Source organism: Anopheles darlingi, chromosome 3 (assembly GCF_943734745.1).
Source record: "Anopheles darlingi chromosome 3, idAnoDarlMG_H_01, whole genome shotgun sequence".
NCBI classification, from domain to species: domain Eukaryota; kingdom Metazoa; phylum Arthropoda; class Insecta; order Diptera; family Culicidae; genus Anopheles; species Anopheles darlingi.
In genome coordinates this window covers 17,113,401-17,129,369 of record NC_064875.1, presented here as the reverse complement: position 1 = coordinate 17,129,369, position 15,969 = coordinate 17,113,401, and the positions used below count along the sequence as shown (strand labels likewise).

General features: G+C 46.0%; 2 protein-coding genes across 2 annotated transcripts in view; both read right to left on the bottom strand.

Annotated features, from left to right (window-relative positions):
- Window positions 1-15,969, bottom strand: part of LOC125953375 (pericentrin) — a 465,615-nt gene that overhangs the window by 102,114 nt on the left and 347,532 nt on the right. The window lies entirely within an intron of this gene.
- Window positions 2,394-6,517, bottom strand: LOC125953447 (CCAAT/enhancer-binding protein). The gene has a single exon (XM_049683047.1). It carries the CDS (start codon window positions 5,344-5,346, stop codon window positions 3,865-3,867), a length of 1,482 nt encoding a protein of 493 aa, XP_049539004.1. The 5' UTR covers window positions 5,347-6,517; the 3' UTR covers window positions 2,394-3,864.

Sequence of the window (15,969 nt, the reverse complement as noted above, 5' to 3'; positions counted from 1 at the left end):
ACCCCGATAACGGTGCTTGACTTGACTGCTGATGATGATAGTAGTACATGCGGTCGCCACCGTCCGTGCCAGACACTGCTGATAAATAATTACGCTCGACAGACAGTGAACTTGAAACGCCATCGGCCATCCGCCGGGAACGACGGACGGACGAGGACCGACAACCTAGCGAAAAGGATCAGGCGCGCTAACGCCGCGCACAATCTTTTTAATTATAGCTGCTTATTGTTCGCTATTTGTTGGGCCTCGCGGTGGATCTTGTTACCTACAACTGAACAAAAACAATCGAGCATAATAGACGGTCGACAGGGTGAAGGTGTACCAAGGAAATGTGTAAGAAGTGAAGGCCGTTGAAGTACATCATGGATTGAGTTTAGCTTTTCGATTGATTTTATTACATTTATTCAGCCCGCTCGGTTTGTGTAGATCATTAATTAGCTAACACATTGCCTACGTTTACCATCTGCTAAGCTGAGAAACATTTCTGGTCTGATACAAATACATAGATACACGTTCACGTGCACGTCACCTGTCTCGGTTTTGTTGGGGGGTTTGTTGTTTTTTTCTTATTATAAATCAATGATTTTGATTTTTCTTTTGTTTTCCTGATAACGCACCTAGCAACCAAGGGGCGGTGACGTGACGCGCACTCCTGCACTGAGATTGTCATAGCTGCCAGCTTACAAGTCGAAAAAGGTACATCTAGTTGGGGTGCAACATGGTGAGCAGAGTTTTGCCTAACGAAATTGGTCGGGTGCGCTTGGTTGTGTGGGGCTTACGAGCTACTTGCGTTGGTAACTTGCGTTGCGCATTGCGAAGGGTAGGACACCTAGCTTAAGAATCCAAAGGTACCGTCTGGCCAGTAGGTCAGTCAGCCCGGCTGTTCCTAGAACCCCCCTCCATACCTCCCTTGGACTACTACGATTGCGTTAAACTATTAACCGCGAAACCTCGTAACGCGGTTTATGCTCATTTTCATAACATTATCTTCGGTGTCAGTTGCTGTGCTGTCGCTTCTTCCAGGCCAATAGTGCCAGTAGATATTCAGGCCAGCCAGGTGAGTTGGCCGACACTGGGCCCCGGTATCACTTCCGCTTTCACTTTCTGTCCAGCCCTGTCCTAACGCCGCGCGCTCTCGCTTATTGATTAGGTCATGCAAATGTCGATTATTGCCCGGGGCCCGGGCAGGAGGAAAGAGGCACCTGCGCTAGATATACTTTCAGAGTGACCTGCTGATGCCGATTGCGATGCCTTGCACATTGGATCCGATTGGTCTTGTCAGTGGTGAAGTAACCATTTGCGATGGCTACTCTAGTTGATGTTTTTTTCATCTTTGATAACCGTAACATTCTGGTCACATAGCGTACGGGGTGAACGGGAGGATTTGGAAACTTTATTGGGAAAATGAGCATCTAAATAGTGTCTTTTATGTCAAAGGAAAGGAGAGCGAAAGAATAAGAAAGATAGTTGAATGCCACAAACTAGGAAAGGAGGAATGATGACGATAGGACGAAAAGTGAAGCAGAATGTGGATACTATTGATGAGTCATTACGATGAGTGATCAATGAGATGAACATGAGGCGACATGAAGTAATATGATGAAACAAAGAAACGAAAGATGAAATGGAAAAGCAGTTGATGAGCTGAACAGTTTATAAACATGAAAACTTCAAAGAAGAATAAGATGTTGAAAGCAATAGGAGGAAAACGAACAGTGTACAGATATGAATGGAAAGAAAGCATGACTGTATAATGAATCAGTAATGTGAGTAAACCTATGCATTGAAAGTCATTAAAATGAACTGATTGGTGAAAGATGAGCAGAGAGAACAATGAGATACGAAAGGAAGTCAGTTAAGGAAAGTGTAAAGGAAAGAAAATAAAGTTAAGTTGAAATGTGCTATAAAATGGAAAAGAATGATACAGGAAGTGTAGATAACCTGTTGAAAATAAAATAGAAAAAATATTATGAATAGTATGAAAAGTAAAATTATGCAGCAGCTAAGAAATGAAGAGATGAAGAAGAGATAGAGAGAGAGAGAGAAAGAGAAACGAATTCGAAAGGAAAATATGAATAGAATGATATAATGGTAAGAGCTTAAGAACCAATCCAAACGAATGCATATCGATAGAAATAGACAGACACGAAGGTGATAAGGATGATGGTAAAGTTTTCTAAATGCATGACGAGGAAAATGAAAGCGAAATGAAGTGATACAGAAGTGCTTTAAAAAGGAATAGAATTCACAAATAAAAGGTTAGGAAACAATCAAAACCAGAAAAAAAGAGAAGAAAGGGAAGAAATGATTTTGTAGAGAATGAAAGAAAGAGCAACAGCAGAGGAAGAGAAGAAAGGTCCGTAAGTATGTGTGTGTGTTTTAGTGTTTCATACAAAAAATAATATATATTTTCTCTCACAACACCTGCACTCGGTAATGCTTAGTTACTCCCTCCCTTTTACACGATTGCACCTCACTACATCTCCTGCAGCTCTTTCTCACCTCTTCCATTGGATTGCACAAAACGGAAAGCCTAAAGTCTTACACACGCAGTCATACCCGCAAAACAGAATATTTGCATAAAATAGAAGGAGCAGCAAGGATCGTCGACTAAGGAAAGGAATAGCAATTAGGAAAACAAATACAAAACGCCAGAATGCTTTTTGCGCTCACCGCGTACTAGCAGCGGTCCATAGAGTACAGTAACGCTTAAGTAGGGCTGCCCCCTCCCATTTGTTTTAACAACTTTTTTTTCGCGTTCCTTCGCTTTCACCGATACCGAGTTGATTGGGTTGCGGAAGGACAGTGTAGTGCGCAAGGGATATCTCTCTCTCTCTCTCTCTCTCTCAATAATATTATTAATAATTATTATTACAACAACTTCCGTAAAGTAAAGACGCAATATCTTAGCCACTATGTACAGGTATTTAAGTTGCTTAAAGGTGTTTCACGCTCCGTGTGTCACAGATTATTACAGCAGATGTGTCTCTGTGTGTTTGTGTGTGTGTGTGTGTGTGTGTGTTTCTATGTAAGTGTGTGTATACGTACATATATGTATATAGTTGCCTTTGCCCCATCCCCGAATGCCTTAGCTAACACACAACGATCACTAGCCCTCCAGGTAGGCTGCCCTCCTTGCTAGCTCTGTCCCCATGGATTCTGCACGATCCGCAGAGAGTGGAGGAAGGTGGGAAACGTTGCGCTTCAACTGTCTCTCGGTCTCTGTGTCTTTGGTTCATCCGAAACGAACGCCGGAATCGTGCGAACGTTGTCGGTGTTTTAGAGGAGGGAGTTTCCACGCTCTCTGTGTGTGTGTGTGTGTGTGTGTGTGTGTGATTGTTTGATTCTACAATGTTCGTCAGGAATAAGGAGAGAGTGAGAAGCAATGAGGAAGGTATATGGGGAATGGGAAGCTAAAGAAGAGTCGCTACAGGATTGCACTGTACTTGGAGTATTAAAAGGAAGAAGGACCTTTCTGGGAGCCACGAACACCACGAACATCAAGTGAATCGAAACAGTCAAGCTTCTCGAGAGCGCATGTGTGTGTGTCTGTGTGTATGTCTGTGTGTGTGTGCTAGAGAAGAGGTAACAACGACCTAACCTAACCTTCAACTACCCTAGATCCCTAACGATGTGGTCCTACGACGTCGCCTACTACGTCGGCTAGTGAGCTCAGCTGCGCCTCGTCAGTTCTGGAGAGACAGCCCCGAGTGAGCCCTCCTGTCAATCCTGGCATGCTCCACAGCTGTGGGCCCTTTGGTGGGCGCAGCAGCAGGAGGAGGAGAAGGAGGAGGAGGAGGGATTACTGGTCGGAGTTTCGATATTTACAGTAGTAGCGTTGCGCCGCCAGCCGCCCCACTACCCTCACATGTGATCGCCCATGTTGGACAGATTCAGGGCGCTGCGGCAGATCTGGTTGATCTCCGGGTTGCTGTGGTTCATCAGGTGCATGTACAGCTGCTTGTAGAGCGTGATCTCGTTGTTCTTTTCCTCGATCTTCCGGATCAGCACGTCCTTCTCCTTCAGCAGGGCTTTCACCTTCTCCTCGACCTCGCGCGATCGCACCTTCGCCTTTTCGCGCGACTTCCGCACCGCGATGTTGTTCCGTTCGCGCCGCCGCCGATACTCGTCCGTACCCTTATCGACGACCTTTTGCTGCGTTTTGCGGCCGACGTGCGGCATCAGCTTACTGTGCTTGGTGAGGTTCGCTAGGTGAGCCGCTCCGCCCAGGTGCGGCAGGGCCTGATGATGCAGGACGGTTGCGGGCGTGAGGTTGGCGAAGCTGTTGCCATTCCCGTTGGTGACGTAGCTTGGGGTCGTGCCACCACCACCGTTTGCACCGAGCCCGGCCGCTCCATTCGTGAGACCATTCGGTGTCGCTGCACCACCACCACCACTGCCAGTGCCTGCCCCCGGAAGCTGATAACCGTTGACCGTGCCGATGAATTGCGCGATGGCACCACCGCCTCCGCCACCACCACCACCACCACCGTTGGCTAGGAGTTGCCGCCGGTACTCGTTCGGATCGAGCGGTTCCTCCTTGATGTTGGCCGAATCGGCGGACGAACCGACGGAGCTGTTCTCATCGCTGGAGGTGCTACCGTAGGCCGCACCCGTATGCACCGGCTGTGGCATATAGGCCAGAGATCGCTGGTAACTGTTGGAGCCGTTGGTGTGCTGGGAAAGGCGGGCCTGCTGCAGCTGGAGCGCCTTGGCGGCCGCCGTCTGCACGAGCGGATTCGCCATCGTCCCGTTCGTACTGCCGACCGTCACCATCTCAGTGAAGATGCCGAGCGCTTCCGGGTCGCGGAACTGATCGTCGATCAGGTGCTGTAGGTCGAGCGAGATCTCCTGTGACGTCAGCTCGTCCAGTTCACTCTGCGAGTACTGGATCTGCTGCAGCATCTGCTTCGACAGGAGATTCCCACTGGACAGCAGCCCATTGCCGCCGACACCGCCACCGCCACCGCCACCATTCGTTTGGTGTGGTCCGAGTTGTCCCGTGACCTGCTGCACGGGGCTCTGCTGTACCTGCTGCTGCTGGACTTGCTGCTGGACCTGCTGCTGCTGCTGCTGCTGTTGGACCTGCTGCTGTTGCTGCTGCTGTTGGACCTGTTGCTGCACTTGCTGGTGTTGTTGTTGCTGCTGGTGTTGCTGCTGCTGTTGCTTCAATGCCAGCGTGTTCTGATTTATCGCCGTCGGTGAGTTGTTATTGGTCGGCGAGGCCCCGTTGGCCGTGCCGTTCGCACCGTTCGCACTGTTGTTGTTCGCGGCCATCGTCAGCTTCTTGATATCACTTGGACGCACTTGGATCTGATTCGTATCGTACATTTGCGGCGATTCCATTCTCGCTCGGATGGCTGGCTTTGGATCACACACACATACACAAACTGTGGCTGCACCAACGGAGGGAACGTAAACAAAGGACACTGAAACACACAAACGCGAGCCCACTCTTCGTTATCTTATTTTGGGGCCACACGTAGCACTCAGCACATGCACAAGCGACACAATTGGCAACTGGATGCGGGGATTGTATCTGCTCGCTTCTGGACGCTTCCGAGAATTGCACTTCCGGCCTGTACCTGGACCTGGACACGGTTTTACGGGTCGTTCGACCGTCTTCCACGGGTCTATTGCACTTTACCGTCCACACGGATCCGTCACGCTGTGCTCTTTGCAGTCCATGCACCGTAAAAGGACAGTCGTAGTTTTTGTTACTCACTTCAATCTCACTACCTCTCACAACGCTAGCAGTACAGTACTCATCACGCGCACACTCATCCGGTTCAGTCGTCTCGTGGTTATTTGTTGTAGATCCAGAAGTAGAAATAATCCATCCTGTTCACCCGTTCCTGTCACTCACACGGTGCATTATTGCACGGTGCACCACCGAGGGAACCACTCGCGAAAAACGGAACGGACTCAATGGTTTGTGTGTGTGTGCGCGCGCACGCGAGTCCGCTGGTTCGTCGATGGATGCGCGCTTTCTTAAGACTGAAGTCTTAAGACTATGATGCAACTTGTTATATATTAACAAACGGTTTCTTTCTCGGTGACGCTGCTGCTCACGCACCTCACCTTTCGCTCTCACGATCGGCACTACACTCTCACTGATGACGACGGCTCGCGATCCCGGCTGCTGCCCCGGTACACTTTCCCACACGTACCGCGAGTGGTGGTAGTGGAAAGTAGTGGACAGAGTGGGGATCGTGATCTACTACCCGATCGTACCCGGGAGGGAGGGTCACGAACGATGCTCTCTCTCACTGCTCACTGCTTCGCGCCACCGATGAGGATGAGGAAGGATCTCGCTGCTGCCCGGTTCTCACTCGAAATGGGGTTGCTGCTGCTGCTGCTGCTGGATCGAGTAGTCGTTGCCGGCGGTAGTACCGGGTTGTCCGGGTCGTAGTTGGCGTGGCGTGGCCGACGGCGTGTGTGATCGGTTGCGCTGTTTGGACGAGAGTGAGTGAATCGCGGTGTAGCAACAACACGACTATCAACCACGCTCGGACCAAGCGCGACAACTTGCTTTCCACTTGCGCGCTCTCTCTCTCTTTCTCTCTCTCTCTCTCTCTCTCTCTCTCTCTGTTTCTGTCACTCTCCTGCTCGTGACTCTTGCTGGTGGAGCATGCAGCCACAAACACGTACGTGATGGCGGCATGGTCGGTGAGAGCATAGCTTATCTCACGGTGGGTGGTGGGAAAGCAACGCTCCTACCCCTCCAACCACGTTCCAACCGCCGATGATGACGACGATGATGACGAAGCGGCATCGATAACGGTGCTTCGGTCGCTCGGTCCCTCAACCTTCTTCGCGGAGCGGTAAAATGGTGCTGGGGCGAGCTCACCTGTACCGGGCAACGTCATCGTTGGCCGCACACTAGTTGCTCTCTCGTTCTCTCTCTCTCTCTCTTTATTCCACTTGCATTGCCGTTCTACTCTCGTCGCTCTAACTAAGCTAAACACTGGTGGTCGATGCTGTTGCTGCTGTTGTTGTTGCCCCTCCGGTGTGATATAATCATCGAGTGTGGTTTCCCGCCGTTTTCCGTCCACTGCATGATTGTCATCACTTTCATTCTCGTTTGTTGGGCCCGTTTGGTGTGCGTGCTGTTCTGCGATATGCGTTCGTTCGATGATGCTTTATGCTGGATTGCATTTGTCGCATAATTTTAAGAAAAAGTTTAATTTTATTTTGTTATTTATGTAGTTTAGAAGAATGTTGACATTCTTGCAAAGATAGTTTAATGTAAAATATGCGATATGATGGAGGCGCCCAAGTGACAAACATTCTCGGTGTAAAAAAGAATATATCGCATCAATTTTACGCTTTTATTAGCGTTTAGGAACAAACAAATGCTTTGGTAACTTATTAGTCTAATGAGAATAACATCGAATAGTCATACAGAAATGAACATGTGTAACTGATGCATTTTATTTTATCAATTTATTCTTCTTGCCATCATAGACAAACAAAATGGTTAAACTACTGGTTTCCATATTCCTCTCCTGTATTGTTCGGAGAATTTAACAAATTAATCGTCGTTTTGTTCGATTACGTGCAAGATGCACACTTCCCAGGGATCCTGTTGTTCGCAAGGTTGAATTTTGTAAATGCTCCAAAAACATTCTACTGCATTTGATGGTATTATTTATTGTATAAATTTAAATATAAGCGACAATATTTTGAATGATTATTAATAAACTTTATGTCGCGCGTATAGCAATGCTTTAGGACTGTATGGATTTGTTTTTTTTCGGATTTGTAGTTCGGCCATTGTTTAAAACATGATTCAATAAATAGCAACACCACTTGAACTCGTTAAATGGTAGTTGATTTTAGTTTATATGAATATCGAGAGACATCTACTTTGCGCTGTAGAAAAAAAAAACAAATCCATCACCATTACACCATGATTCTGAACGATATGTTAACAGCCGCAATTTCAGTATTCAGTCACCCAGCATAATCTCGTGGACTGTTTTGTCTAAATTTATTTACTCAACTCGATTTCTCACCGTTTATTTTTCCTAGTGCAAATCCTTATCAAGTCCAGTATTAGCTTTAAACATTTTTTTTTGTCTGAAAACAATGCTTCTACTAAGAGCGTTTCAGGCTGCATTCAGTTGCCCTTATTAAAATGTTATATCTCACTAACTAACAGTTGGGAAGCCATAAAATGTATATAAGGAACATTTGAAAGTTAAGATTTTCATCATAAACATAATTTTTAAAACATGAACGGCCATACATGCGTACAGCCACCAACTATTCCAACCATCTCTTATATTCCAAGAAAGAATATTGAACAACAACCACCAACTACTCAAACCATCTCTTATATTTCAAGAAAGAATATTGAACAACCACACCAGCTCCTCAACCCAACCATCCCTCAATTCCTCCTCAGCATAATTAAACCCACCGGCTCCCCGAACCCGCTATCAGAATCGTAAAAATGGTGTCTCGGTTAACACACTCCTTCAGCAAACACCAGCGTTGCCACCGACAGATCCTTCGACACCAGGAACACAGCCGCAATGTTTACGCACATCGAAACTTTCTCACCCTTTTTCCCTGCCGGTTCCCAGCCCGCCGGACCAGACCGGACGACCGGACTGCGATGCCGACCCACTTTGACCACCGGTCAGCCAGAACAAACAGGCGCGAGTGAAACCCCCTCCCCACGGGACCCGATTCGAGATTTATCGGAATCGGAGTTTCGCGGAACACAACCGTTCTGCACCTTAGTTTGCGCATCGATAGTCTGGCCACTATCTCGCGCCTCCGATATCAACATCGGGCTACGACAATGGTGTGCTCTGTTCTCGTGTCGCGACCAGATACAAGCCTCTCCCCGTCATGTCGGGGTTTTTGGGTGGGCTGGATGGTAAACATGGAGCGACGAAGACGCAGACGCAGGTTTGCTTCAGATCGAAACAGGTCGCAAGGCCCCCGGGCCGTGGGACCACCGTACTCCACCAGTGTCCACCAGTAAAATCACTTGCAGCGTCCCAAGCGTCCTCAGGTGACCCAGGCATTGCCAAAGGATCACGCCGCCACCGATAAGAGGCGATCGCGTCGCCGTCGCCGCCGCCGCCGCACTACATAGTTGGACGATGGATGGTAATGTTTGATCGAAACCAATATTAACCAGTAGGTCAGTTTGCAGCAGATTACACCTTTGCTAAACACACTCACACACACACAGATATACTAGAACGACAAGCGTGCGGGGCTTAGTGGCGAATCGGTCATGGCTACGTGACCACGTCAAGGCGAATCGGAATCGGCTCGTCCACGATAAAGATGAGGGAATCGTTTTATTGTTGATTGATAACAAACACAACCGGTTCGTCATCGATACGTCATGAGGGGCAAAACAAGTGACTCACGGTAAAACAATACGTAATCAGCATGTTATCGGTGGGACGGTGCGAATGACTTACACCTTACACTTCGCTTCCGATGCCTGCACTGCTTATCATCCCACCCCCCAAAAAAAAAAACACAACACTAAACGTCATCGACGGCGGCGGTGATTAGATTCGGCACCACGTCTAATGAGCCGCAAGTGTTATCGCGAATGTCACGAGTAAGAGCGATCCAGTGCTGATACCTTCCTTCCGGTGATATGCCCCCAGGGGGCTGTATCACCACCGGAAGGCGTCCGGTTTGACGTCATCTCGTGGTGGCCCATGTAAAGCGATTCACGCGAAATTCGCGGTATTCAGCGGTATCTAGTCACAGAACGGTAATGCTTGGTCCAACATCTTATCGGCAACCAGAACCCCCCAGAAAGGGGTCTGGCCGGATGGCAGCGATTACGGAGTGCGCCCAAGCACGTGGCTACGTGGTTCCGGATTTTTCCGGTCAAGGGAGGCACCTTCGTTGTTTTCGCTGCTTATCGGTATCGGCTTTGACGGTTTTCGCATTCACGAGCACGAGTTTGATGCTGCACCGATCGCGATAAGGGATGCAGGTTTTTTTGGGTGAATTTGAGACTTTACATAAGATTCACAGATAAACAGTAGAGTTTTTTTTTCCTGTAAATAATGATTTCGTGTATCGACTGGAGCATATCAAAGAGATCATCGATAAGTAGTTAAGCCAATTGTCGGATACGATTCCAGATGCGTCGTGGCAACTCGCTAATGAAAGGGCAGCATGTTGTCTCCCTCGCTCTTGACACTGTGTGAATGCAGCAGGAGAAGCGGAGTAGCAACTGCAACATGACTACAGGGCATCGTCAGTCGTCAGCGTCTCCTTCGGTTCTGTAACACACAGAGATACTCTCGTACACGGTAGCAGCATTTGTGGAAGCACACAAGATAAAGGAGTCCAATGCGTTCGTTTTTTATACGCATCTGATATGCACCTATGCTGTTCATAGGTAGGGTCAAGTAAGTGCAGATATTACACTAAACTCACTGCAGAAGGATCCACATTTCACGCAATCGAATGAGGCTCGCTGATGATGTGGCAGCACTAACACTTTCAGTTCTGACGTGAAATCTGCAATCAACCAATAGTCTCCCTTTTACGACGATCGCCTAGCTGATACTGCTCTTCTGGTAACACGTTGCAAATTCGTCTTACGGCGGTGTTTCGAAGATTTCAGGTCGTTGACAGCCTCAAACATGTATTGGTAGTGCAAACAGAAATGGTACGATATACATTATTATTACCATACGCTTGAGATTTTTTGTGCTTTTTAGAAATATTCTACAATACGATGAACTCGTTTAGACACCCGTAGGTGTTCCACAGATACAGCAAACAATGACTCGTTGTTTTGCCCGAAGCCGTACCCGCTAGTTATCAAAACACAGACAAAATTCTAAGAATCATCCAACGGCTGAATTTTGGCTGCTTAGTGCCGATGGTGTCACGTTGATTCTAATGTATGTTAGTTATAAGAAATGAAACACGACAACGATGTAAATAGATCTATTGGATGTTCAAATGACCAACACGAGTGGGAAAATTCCGTAAAATTGCATTCTGCAATCTTCGTGAAATATTGATTTCATTTTGTCAAACAAAAAAGCAAGACCTCAATGCCGAATGCAATGCAATGCAGAAGAGTCAATGTCGTGGATAGAGCTAGTAATTTTCAAATGGCCAAATCAAGTGACTGACGTGGCCCCAAAACCACATGGTGGGCATCCGTCGACAGCGTTCCTGACTGGTGAAACCCCAGACTGTATTCCGAGAATCCGTGGTCTGTTTCAAGGTATGGAGATTGTGCGTACAGCTGCTCCGCTACTAGCGGCCGCTACGGGATCGTGGAGTACTCGTGTTAGTGTACGTGTCTGTACTGGTTGAGATTGAACACCATGTTACTCTTTTGGTATAAAATACTGTTCGATTTCCCATCCTTTCATCAGTAAAATCTTGGAAGTGATCTGTAGTGCTACGATGACGCGAAGTGCGAAACTTGTCTTGTTGGCGTTGGTGCTCTGGGGAGCACATTTGGCGAAGGCTCAACAGGAGGAGGGTGATGTAGGATCCACTGATACTACTGAATTCGACGAGCAGAATGGAACCAACCATACATCAGGCGGTAATAGAGCTGGTCGTCTTGTTGGAGTGGGAGCTACTAGTGCAAATAAAGCTTACTCTGTGTTAATGACTATATTCGGTGACGTAACGTTTCAAAACTGCTGGCGCTATCATAAGCAATACCGAGATCCTCACCTCCGCATCCTCCCTGAAAAAAGCCGGAACCATAAAGAGTGTACGTTTTAGAAAAACAAAATTGTAAAGATATGTCAGTATTGTTTGAATCATTTTGCACAATTTGTTTTATCAGATGTCTATTGCGGCTGGCATTGGACCAACAACTTACCAATCAACAAGTTACAATTACAAAAGCTACGAACTGCGCAGTGACTTCGATTCGGCCACTCTGGCGAACGATGTGGCTACTATAACGATTGACGGAACCTTCGCTGGGCCACCGAACGTGCAACCCATTGCCATTGCCACCAAAGAGATTGTGGTATCTACCACGAATCGCACAAAATGTGTAGTAATTGGACGGGGTCAGTTCTCAAGTGGTGGCCTAAATTTTTTACAGTCCCAAGCCGATTACGAGCTGCTCACTGATCAGGAATGTGCAACAGAATTTAAGCAAACACTACCTTCCTCGTGAGTACCAATTAATCCCATAACTTTTTCAATGACACATATTTTAAAGGATTGTTTCATTTTGGTGCTTCCAGAATGCTATGCGCACGATCGGTGAGTGGTTATGCTTGCAATGTTGACAGTGGAGCACCGCTAGTGTGTAACGGTCAGTTGTACGGGATACTAACAGAAATATTAGATTGCACACCTTCCAACACCCGCAAAATTCAGAAGTTTGCTAAGCTAGCGGTCGTCACAGGTCCTTGGAATGTTCCACCAACTTCGTATGTTCCACCCAGGAAAAATTACGTATCCTGCCCTTGAACATTGTACTGATGATGATGATCTATTACTGATACAACGATTAAATAAATCCGACAAAACTGTTTGATTCACTGCATATTGAATCATTGGCTGGTTAATTCGATTGATAAATGTTCGATAATACATAATGATAAACTAGATTATCAGTATCCGTAAAAACCATACACAGTATTCGCTTCTTCTATTTCGTTAGACTCTTTTTCTGAGACGGATCTGGCTGCAATCTTCTACCCTTGTGGATCTGCTGGTGTCATTTCACTTGTTTAAACAGCGTTCTACGGTTGAAGCGTTTGACGAAGCAGCATAGTTAAAAAGACCCGTGTCACATGAAGAGTAACAGCTACGTAACAACAAAGTGTAATACCATCTCAATTATCTTTTTATTTTATGAGTGTAATACCGAGCGTAAACGACGTTTGCAAATATGTGTGTTGGGTGTGTGGCCTTTTTGAGTATTCTATGGTTAGTTTAGGGTAATTGCGAGTGTGTTTAATCCTTTTCCTCCCCCAAACCTATCCTTGTTTTTCGCGATTACTACTTTTCATAGTTCAAGTACGCCATACGAAGCGTAGACGATTTGGCATTACAATTTTCTTTTACGCTATGCTTTACGTTTCGTGTAGCACGGCCTAATGACTCGAAGAATCACAACCTTAAAATAAAACCCAGCAGAACAAAGCAATGGCATATCAATAGAATTATTCAAAGAAAAAATACTTACTTACTTACTTACTTACTTACTTAGTGCAATGTTTAAATATGTTTGTTAATTGTTTTGAATATCCTATATCTATACGCATAGCATATAGCTCCGAAACGTGAAACAGCGCTTTTTATTTCGAGATACCATATCGTTTCGTAAATAAACTCATCAAAGTAATGTTCCAAGTAATGTTGTTTGTGTTCCACATCATTCATATAGATTCGCAGCAACCATCGTTACAATTACCCTCGACGAGAACACCTGTCAGGGCTACTCAGCGGAGAATGGGGACGAATTCCCACCCTGGAAGCATCACAGAGACCATACCAAGGTGATCGATTGCGTCAATTTCAAGAAGTAAAGATTCATATCACATTGCAGTCCCTTGGAAAGCATGCATATTTGACTATATCAATACTCAACTTTTAATTAGCTTGCAATTTTCCATTTTCGATTATCGCACGATGTGAGTTCGGCATGTGACGGGTGTTTCAAGCACGTCGGACACAGCAACACAAGAACGTTAGAACATGTGTTTGTTAGCAAGCACACGCACAATACTAAAAAATCTGAAACCGCCATTGTCAATGGCCAATGCTGCTGATGTACCGTTTGTTTCTCATTCGTATTTATTATACAGTAACTATTTGAATTAGTAAATAAAGTTTACTATAAGGTCCTTAAGCTCAGAACGATGACTTGTTGTTGATGACTTCAGACTTAATGAAGGAGTCGAATCGCTGGGTGTCACTGTTCCTGCGGCAGAGCTGCACTGTTGGGGACTTACTCAAGATCAAGTAAACAGTCATATTGCATTGCTTTTACTAGAGAACAAATTTCACTGAAATGATCCATCTATTTGCAAGGAACTAATGCGTATGAAAAGCCACTAATTGATCGAGCTTTGGGCAGCTATATCAAATGATGTCTCCTGATGATCAGGCCGCACTTACCCCTTCAGATTTGAGATGAAATCCGCTATCAATTACCATTCTCGGCGATTATCTTGATACTACTGCTCTTCTGGTAACACTTCACCAGATTCGGGTTAAGTCCGTATTTCGAGGACTTCAGGTCGTTGACAGCCTCAAACCCGGGTCGGTAGCGCAAACAGAGCTCGCAGTGCAATGTTTGCAGTTTTGACACGCGCGGCTGACTTTATTTACTTCTTTTTTCAGAAACAGTGACGAACCCGTTTAGACATCCGTAGGTGTTCCACAGACACAACAAATAATGGCTCGTTGCTTTGCTTGAGGGCCGTATCCAGCACGAACCTGTTTTCAGCCACAGATACATTTTTAAGAATCGTCCGACGGTCCACTTTCATTGATTAGTGCCTTAAAAGAAAGGTAGCAATTTTCAATGAAATGCCTGACGTGGTCCCTAAACATTTGGTCGTAAATTTCTGTCCAATTTTCCATCCTTTCATCAGTAAAATCTTGGAAGTGATCAGTTGTGCTGCTACACGATACACGATACAGCAAAGTGTTCGTCTTGTAGGCTTTGGTGCGCTGGGTGGCAGCAACTAGTGTCTAAATTACCATTACGGTATTTTCCTTGTCGAAGACAGTGATTTAACGCGTACAAAATTGATTAACGCGTTTGTTGAGCGCAGGAAACATTACGAAGGTGGGTTTCAGGACGTTGTTCTTAAACGTGTGGCAACATTATTTGAATCATTGTACTAAAATTATTTTATCAGCTCTTGGTGGTCGTAGCTACCATCTATGAAAGAATTTTTATCGCTAAAAGCAACGAACTACACAGGGGTTTCAATTTGCCTACTCTAGCGAACGATGTGGCTATTATAACCATTGATGGCACCCATAGCCATATCGACGTCAGAAATTGCGGTATCTGCCACGAATCGCACAGTTTGCGTTGTACTTGGATACGGTCAGGATGAGAATGGTGTCTACAATGGTATTCTGTCCCAAACCGATTACGAGCTGCTTACTGATCAGGAATGTACCACTACATTTAATCAAACACTACCTTCCTCGTGAGTACTCACTCTGCACAAACACTCTTTTGTGACATGTACCGTGAAGGATTCTTTGATTTTTGTTCTTCCAGGATGTTATGCGCACGATCGGTGATAGGTTATGCTTGCGATACGGATGGTGGTGCTCCGTCAGTTGTGCGGGATAATTACAAATCAATCTGGTTGTACAGCTTCCAGCGCCCCCAAAATTCAAAAATTTGCAAAGCTACCAGCCATCAGAATTCCTTGAAACATCGTTACCATATCGACCTCACCCAGGAAAAATTATGTATGTTACCCTTAATCTTGTTCGAAAAGATAATGATGATTGACTAAAACGGATCACTACGAAATAAATCCCGCAGAACTTTACTCCCGCAAGTGCTTAGATAAGCTCTTCCGACCCTTTCCAACAGGTTTGATCCAAGTATATAACTCTGCGTTGTGAACCATTTACTTACTGTTCTGTTTTTTGTTGCCCAATCGAATGACGCTTGTTCAACACTTGGACATATGTCACCTGTTCAAACATCGAACCAACCAGCAACGGAGACGTTCTACTTTGGCGACGGGACACGATTGCCATACTCGAGGAAACCACCTTATCAACCTTTGGACAACATGAGAAAAATGAAATTTTCGCGACAACGAAGCATGTTTTGATTCTGAAATAATAAGCGGCTTTGGCAATGCTCTTACCATCTTATGCATTGATAGATTCGCGATGACAAGCGTCACGTTACCCAGACTCAGGCAAACACGAGAGCCACGCGTCCTCTTGGAGCTCGCGATGCCGAGCGGAGAAACAGGTTTGCGAACGGAGAAA

What these genes read in the sequence shown, in the direction of transcription:
- LOC125953447 (XM_049683047.1), bottom strand. Translation starts at nt 5,346, where the DNA reads ATGGAATCGCCGCAAATGTACGATACGAATCAGATCCAAGTGCGTCCA.